The sequence below is a fragment of the Cervus canadensis genome, chromosome 7 (assembly GCF_019320065.1).
Source record: "Cervus canadensis isolate Bull #8, Minnesota chromosome 7, ASM1932006v1, whole genome shotgun sequence".
NCBI classification, from domain to species: domain Eukaryota; kingdom Metazoa; phylum Chordata; class Mammalia; order Artiodactyla; family Cervidae; genus Cervus; species Cervus canadensis.
Genome location: NC_057392.1, coordinates 41,212,079 through 41,220,460, shown reverse-complemented (window position 1 = coordinate 41,220,460; position 8,382 = coordinate 41,212,079). Strand labels below are relative to the sequence as shown.

General features: G+C 41.9%; 1 protein-coding gene across 6 annotated transcripts in view; it reads right to left on the bottom strand.

Annotated features, from left to right (window-relative positions):
• The window catches only part of CFAP91 (cilia and flagella associated protein 91), a 102,743-nt gene that overhangs the window by 15,904 nt on the left and 78,457 nt on the right, over window positions 1-8,382 (bottom strand). For 5 of the 6 annotated variants that reach the window (XM_043475002.1, XM_043474998.1, XM_043474999.1 and 2 more), the window contains one exon: window positions 4,272-4,424. In XM_043475002.1, coding sequence (XP_043330937.1) covers window positions 4,273-4,424 — 152 coding nt within the window. In that variant the 3' untranslated portion in view covers window position 4,272. Of the gene's footprint in view, window positions 1-1,821; window positions 1,924-4,271; window positions 4,425-8,382 lie in introns of all 6 variants that reach the window. The other variant, XR_006270563.1, reaches the window with a different exon arrangement.

Here is an 8,382-nt window from a genome sequence, read left to right as displayed (position 1 = left end):
TAAGCACTACTTACTGAAGAGACTGTTTTTTCTCTATTGTATATTCTTGCCTCCTTTGCTGTAGATCAACTGACCACAGGTGCAGGTTTATTTCTGGGCTTTTTATCTAGTTCCACTGATCTATATTTCTTTCTTTTTTTTTTTTGCCAGTATCATACTTTTGTTTCTCCTGCTATATTTTTTTTTTTTCAGGGAAAGGCATTTTATATCAAATACAGCAATGTGTACATGTCAGTCCCAAACTCCTAATCTATCCCTCCCAGCCTTCCTCCCTGGTAACCATGATTTTTTTCCTCTAAGTCTGTGAGTCTGTTTTGTAGATAAGTTTAATTGTATCATTTTTAAAAATTCCATATGTAAGTGATACCATGATAATTTGTCTATCTGACTTACTTTCCTTGATATGACAATCTCCAGGTCCACCTATGTTGCTGCAAATGGCATTATTTCATTCCTTTTTATGGGTGAGTAATAGTCCATCACATACATGCACCACATCTTTATCTACTCATCTGTCGATAGACATTTAGGTTGCTTCCATGCCTTGATTACTGTAAACAGTGTTTTAATGAACACTGGTGAATGTATCCTTTTGAACCATAGTTTTCTCTGGATGTATGCCCAGGAGTGGAATTGCTGGATCACAGAGTAGTTCTATGTTTAGTTTTTTAAGGAACTTCCATACTATTTTCCATAGTGGCTGCACCAACTGACATTCCTACCAACAGTGTAGGAGGGTTCCCTTTTCCTCACACCTCTCCAACATTTACTGTTTGTAGACTCCTTGATTGCCATTGTGATTAGTGTGAGGTGATAATCTCATTGCAGTTTTGATTTGCATTTTTCTAATAATTAGTAATAAGCATCTTTTCATGTGCCTCTTGGCCATTGGCCATCTATATATCTTCTTTGGAGAAATGTCTATTTAGGCCTTCTTCCCTTTTTTTTTTTGATTGTGTTGTTTGTGCTTCTGATACTGAGCTGTGTGAACTCTGTATATTTTGGAGGTAAATCTCTTGTCACTTACTTCATTTGCAAATATCTTCTTCCATTCTATGGGTTGTCTTTCTGTCTCATTTATGGTTTTCTTTGCTGTGCAAAAGCTTTTAATTAGGTTTCATTAGTTTATTTTTATTTTCATTACTCTAGGTGATGGGTCAAAAAAGATCTTGCTGCAATTTATGCCAAAGAGTATTCCTTGTTTCCTCTAAGAGTTTTATAGTGTCTGGCTTTACATTTAGAGCTTTAATTTATTTCAAGTTTAATTTTGTGTATGGTGTTAAGACTGTTCTAATTTCATCCTTTTACATGTAGCATGTCTGCTGATGGGTAGGGCTTTGTTCCTGACCTGTTGGCTGTCTGGCCCAAGGCACCCACACTGAAACCTACAGACTGTGGGGTGGGGCCAGGTCTCAATGAGAGAATGGCAGCCTCTAGGAGGTTCACACCAATGAGAACTCCCCAGAACTTCTGCTGCCAGTGTTCTTGTACCCACAATGTGCCACAGTTGCTTCCCGCCTCTGCAGGAGACCTTCCAGTACTAGCAGATAAGTCTGGCCCAGTCTCTTATAGGTTACCGCTTTTCCCTTGGGTCACTGTGAGTCATGAGACCCTGAGTGCACCCTCCACACATAGAGTTTCTGTTTCCCCAGTCCTGTGGAATTTCTCTGATCAAACCTTGCTGGCCTTTGAAGCTAGATTTTCGGGGGCTCCTCCTCCCACTGCCGGACCCCAAGGTAAGGAGCCTGACATAGAGCTCAGATCTTTCACTCATGTAGGAGAGCTTCTATGGTAAAATTTTCCAGTTACTGGGTCACCCACCTGGCATGTATGGGATTTGATTGTATTGTGCCCCTCCAGTCGTCTCATTGAGGCTTCTTCTTTGGATGCAGAGTATCTTTTTTGACAGGTTCCAACGTTTTTCTGTCGATGGTTTTTCAGCAGTTAGTTGTGATTTTGATGTTTCCAGAAGAAGAGGTAAACTCACGTCCTACTCCACCATCCTGTCTCAGTGGTATGTCTCGGCTCACTGTTACAATTTATATTATTGCCTTAAGTCAGCCCTCATCACCTCCCTGGAGAATTCCATGGACTGTATAGTCCACGGACTCGCAAAGAGTTGGACACGACTGAGCGACTTTCCCTTTCACCATCTCCTATCTTCCACCAGAAAGCTGGGTCTTTATACGTCCACAGGATGCTGTGATATGCTGCCCAGATCACTGTTTCAAGACCAAAGCACTCAGTCCTTCATCCACCTGGAGCACTGGCTGGCAATGCCTTACAGCTGAGTTCTTCCCAGTGTATGCGCAGATTCTTTCACTCACTCTCAAACATCAGCTGGATAGGGAGAGATCCAAGGGACCCAATGGAGGAATTGCGCTTCTAAGGCTGATTTTTAACACAATAGTAAGTTAGGCAAAATGCTTTGATTCTTGAGTTTATATTATATAGCTATTATATAGATATAACATTACATGTAAATATATGGTTTATATTTTCAGTGATTTCACAGGTTATATCATTATTAATGAAAAACAAAGGATTTTCTGCTGTAATTTACAGCCATAGTTAGGTATCTAAGAATTCTTCATCTGTTTTCTCTCTGGTCTTTCTTAACTGCTCCCTCATCTCAATCTTCCTACCATCAGCCCTTTGAGATTTAAGGTCCCAATAGATTTCCCTGCAGAGGGCCTCTTGGTCACAAATTCATGTGTAAACCTTAAGGAAACCGCAAGGAAATTATTTGTATAAGATTACACAGTTAGTGGTAGGCTGCCAACACCCAAACCTCCTCAATGCCAGGTTCAGATTGCCCCCTAAGCCTTAGTGCCTTCCCCAACCTGATAGCACACCCTCGAGGGTAAAACACCAAGCAGTGTGCCTCTTACCATGGGAGGGTTAAGGAAAAGTTACAGGTAAAGGTTCACTCTGTTCCCCTTTTCATGAAAATTTTACTCTGAACTCTCTAGCTCTGTTCTCCAGTGATCTGATAAGGTGGTATATGTGTCAACTACGTTACTAAGCAACACTGGGCTTCCCAGGTAATGTTAGTGGCAAAGAATCTGCCTGCCAATGCAGGAGACACAGGAGATGTGGGTTCGATCCCTGGGTCAGGAAGATCTCCTGGAGGAGGAAATGACAACCCACTCCAGTATTCTTGCTTGGAAAATTCCATGGACAGAGAAACTTGGCAGGCTATGGTCCATGGGGCCACAGGGAGTTGGACACCACTGAGTGACTGAGCACGTGTAAGCAACATTACTTAAGGTGAAAATGACCCGATTAGTAACAAAGCATCTGACTGGGGGGGATTTTAAATAAACTATTAATACCTAACAGGAAACTGTAACTTTGAGGTTTCCTGAGCATGCTGACTTTTATAACTGGGCAGATTCATTGGGGGGACCCTGGAAACTATGCCAATGGAATTATTATGAGAGAGACTGGTCCCAGGGCATGTAAACCAAGGCAGCTTCTGCACCTACCTAATGTGAAGCTCTTTTCCTTGCACCTGAGCTTTGTAACCTGGGGACTACAGGATTTTGATACATGGTCCTCTGTGTGGATTCAGCAAGAACTCCCGCAGGAAGAGAGACCCCGATGCTGTGCTGCTGGAAGCTGCGGGGCCTTACGGCTTTCTGAGGAGATTGATACTCAAATCATACCAAACGTGGCCTGTGTTCATCCTGTGGGTATGAACGTTAGGTGCACCTAAGATCCAGCCTGCGGCTACTGTAGAGGGCATCAGGGCTCGAATTGGGCAGGCTGTGCCTCATGCCGTGCTGAGCAGCCAGCTCAATGCGACAGGAGTACCTCATCTAATTCCATGAGAACAAAGTTTTTGTTTTAAATAACACAAATAATTTTGTAGCTTTATTTGTGATAGAGTATAGTCATTTGCTAACAAAACCTACAAAAATAATTTTGAGTCCTGTTTTTCGGTCAAAACAGTCTAACTGCTGTCATATCAACTAACAGTTTCAATAGCAGATTCCATAACCGAGATGAAGTGCACCAATATTTTCCCCGTTGTATTCCTGCATTCAGTCTGGGCTGCCACAGACAGAAAGCACGAGGGTACTTTTATCTTGAATTTGTGGTGGAAGCCTTGGCAGACAGTAACTGCTTCAGGCCTGTCAAACAGATGCATGAAGTGCACCAATTTAAATGGGAGTGCTTCATTTTCCACATTATGATTACAGTGCAGCACAGAGCTCCATGATGCTGCTTGTCCTCCAACTCCCTTCCAAATGAAAAATCAAACTCACCTTAGGTGTTCTGCTCATTTTCAGTTTCTCCCTCAAGTAGCTCAGTGCCTGATGTCTGCCGTTGCTCAACAAAATGCGTCTTGAGCATGTCCTCTGTGTGCCTGTGGATGATCTGATGGGCTGCCAGGATATGCTTCCGCTGAGCATTCCTCACTGTGCCGAAGGGACAGGAGATGTGTTACTCTGAACGTCAGAACAGATCATTCCCAAAGGTTTTCAGGAGAATAGAGACAGAAATGATAACTTTGCAAACCACATATTCTCTTTCTTAAAGCCGACTGGATTAAAGAAAATTTTCTGCGGTTTTGGAAGGACACAGTCCAAAGGTAATTCAACCTAAATCTCAATATTGCTGCTCACTCTCTGTCCAATCCAGTCACGCTCCTCCCCACTAGGTTTGCCTCCACTCCACAGCTGAGCGGCTCCCCTCACCTGGAATACCTGTACTCCAGATCCTGCCCTTCTGCAAAGCCCAGCCCAAGTCCAGCTCTCCAGGAAGTCTTTGACTGAGGCAGCTCACATTTATCATGACCATACTTGAGTTTGTACCAGTCTATTCAGTGTTCAAGTGCTTCAGGTGAGTTACATTTTGTTTTTTTACCTAATTATAAATGACCTAAAGGTAAAGATCTTGTCTCATACTTCTCTTTATGCTTTAGTCCCTAATATGAAGGGTACTTGTTGACTGATGAATTTGAGTTCATGGCTTTAGATGTTGTTCCTAGTGCTACAATCTAAGAATATTTATTATCAAGGCTTAGTACATTAAGCATTCCATTTCCCTTTTGAAAAGGGGTAACTGTGATGATGATGGTGGTAGCAGTTAGCATTTGTCCTTACTTTGTCCCAGGTACGGTTTTAAATAGTTGGCATATAATTATTCATTTAAACTACTCACAACCCTAAAAGATAGTATTATTACTATCCCCATTTTTAGATGAGGCAGCTGAAACACAGAAATCAGGTGATTTGCCAAAAGTCATACAGCTAGTAAAGCACAATAAGAAGTACCATGGCTTCTATGCTGTTCAGATGTCAGCTAGTTTATATAGGGTAAATCACACAGCAACTTAGAACACTTCACAGCAGTATGGTTGGAAGAATGGGAACTTTGGAGCCACATAGACCATGGTGCAATCTGAAAATTGTGTAACATCTCTAAGCACTAATTTCCTTAACTAAAGTATGAGAACACATCTATAGATGTTATAAGAAATTTGGATAAGGTATTTCTAAAAATGCTTAATACATTTTCTGGAACTTGGTATGCATTTAAACCTTGGTTGTTACTATTATTTCCATCTATGTACAGGTCTTCAAGGTCATTCCCATCTATCAAGTTTTAGAAAAATAAAGAGTTGGTGGATTAGGAAGACTCTGAGCTCAACTCCTCTCATGGGCACAGCAAAATTACAGCTATTTACAGAGAAACTATGGATGAGAAAGGCCAGAACCTACCAGAAAAGATCCCTACAACTAAAGATAATACAGAATAAACCATAAGAAGATGGGTAGGATGGGCAGAATTGTGCTATACCCCTGGGAGGCAACCCTCAAGCAGGAAAATTACTACAACTTCAGAGACTCACCCCAAGGAGTGAGGAGTTTGAGCCCCACATTGGGCTCCACAGCACAGGGGTCCTGCACTGGAACATTTGGCTTTGAAGACCAGCAGGGCTTGCTTTCAGCAGACCCTGTGAGAAACAGACTCCACTCTTAAACACACACACAAGATCTTACACACTGTGCGACCCACGGCAGAAGAAATAATCTGAAAGGACCATGGGTCTGGCCCACCCGTTAATCTTGGAGCGTCTCCTGGGGTGGTAGAAGGCAACTGGACCTCACCCTGGGGACAAAGACACTGGCAGTAACCACTTGGGGGAGCTTATTCTACCACATGGATACTAGTGCTGGTGAGCACTATTTTGTAATCCTCCCTCTAGCTTATTAGCCTTGGAACCTAGGTACACCCATCAGCCTCCAGGCACCAGTAATGGAATACCTCAGGCCAAGCAAGTGGGTGGGCAGAGACACTGCACCATCTACCAGGGGGCAGGTTGCATTAAAATACCCTAAGCCCACAGCCACCCACAGAGAGGGCCCAGGACCTGGCCTTACATACCAGGACACAGGTAATATAGAACTGGGACCCCCAGGACCTACTACAGAAAGAGACCTTGGATCCTGGCTCAGCCCACCAGTAGGCTGGCACCAGTCCTGGACCCGCCAGGTGCCAGCCACACCAACCAGCAGGACAACACCAGCTCTGAGACACTTTGGGCCCCCCAGACAGCCTCCCCAGAATGTAGCCCCCACTCACCAGACACAGAATGAATAAATAAGGTCTTACTGTAAAGCATAGGGAATTGTACTCACCATCCTGTGATAAACCATAGCAGAAAAGAATGTAAAAAGAGGATGTGTATATATATATAACTGAATCACTTTGCTGTCCTGCAGAAATTAATATTGTGAATCAACTATACTTCAATTAAAAAAAAATTAGGCAGAATAGCAACAAAAAAGGGAACTCCAGAGAAGAATGGATGAACAGAGTGAGCAGTAAACGTTTTTAACCAAGAATTAGAAAATATAAAGAACTAAACAGATGAAAATACAGTAACTGAAATGAAAAATACACTAATACCGAGGAAAAGATCAGTAAGCCGTAAGAGAGTAGTGGAAATCACTTAAGCTAAACAGAAAAAAATAAAGGAATAAGGACAGTATAAAAGACCTCTGGGACAACATCACACACACTAACATTTACCTTACAGGAGTCTCAAAGAGAAGACAGAGAAAGTGGCAGAGAACATATTTGAAGACATAATAGCTGAAGACTTCCCTAACCTGTGAAATGAATAAAACATGCAAGTCCAGGAAGCACAGAGAGAGCTCCAGACAGGATCAACCGAAAGAGGACCATGTCAAAACATACTGTAATTAAAATTGCAAAAATCAAAGATAAAGAGATATTATTAAAAGCAGCAAGGGAAAAGAAACAAGTTATGTACTAGGGAACTCCCATAAGGCTATCAAGCTTACTTTTCAGCAGAAACTCTGCAGGCCAGGAAAGAGTGGCAAGATACAGTTACCGTGATGAAAGGGAAAATCTACAACCAAGAATATTCTACCTGGCAAGACTTTCATTTGGATGTGGTAGATCAAAAGTTTTACAGGTAGGCAAAAGCTAAACGAGTTCAGTACCACCAAAGCAGCTTTACAAGAAAGGTTAAAGGGACTTCTCTAAGTGAAAAAGAAAAGGTCAAACTAGAAACATGAAAATTATGGGGGAAAAAAGCTCATTGGTAAAGGTAAATACATAGTAAAGGTAGTAAATCAACCACATAGAAAGCTAGTAGGAAGGCTAAAAGACAAGAGTACTAAAATCACCTATCGCCACAGTAAGCAGCTAAGCGATACACAAAGCAATTAGACACAAAATATGAGAAAAACAGGAACTATGAAGGGAAGACAATACAAATTCAGACTTGTTAAAATGCTTTTGAAATTAAGAGATAAAGCTCTTAACCATATATAGAGTTGTTTACATCTATGTATAAACCAAATGGTACCCCAAACCCAAAATCTACAACAGATACACAAAGAGAAAGAAATACAAATAACACTAAAAATAATCATTAAAAGGGAAGAGAAGGCAAGAATAAACAAAAGAATTACCAAAACGACCCCAAAACAATGAACAAAATGGCAACACCTACCTATCAACGTGTGTGTGTGTGTGTGTGTGTGTATGTGTATGTTGTGTGTTGCTCAGTTGTGTCCAACTCTTTGTGACCCCATGGACTGTAGCTTGCCAGGCTCCTCTGTCTCTGAAATTTTCCAGTCAAGAAAACTGGAGTGGGTTGCCATTCCCTTCTCCAGGGGATCTTCCTTACCTAACAATAATTAATTTAAATGTAAATGAACTAAATGCTCCAATCAAAAGACACAGTGACTGAATGTATATACAAAAGAACCATATGTATGCTGCCTATAATGAGACTCACTTGGGACTTCCTTGATGGTGCACTGGATAAGAATCCGCCTGCCAGTGCAGGGGACTCAGGTTCGATCCCTGGTCTGGGAAGATTCCACAGGCCTCAGA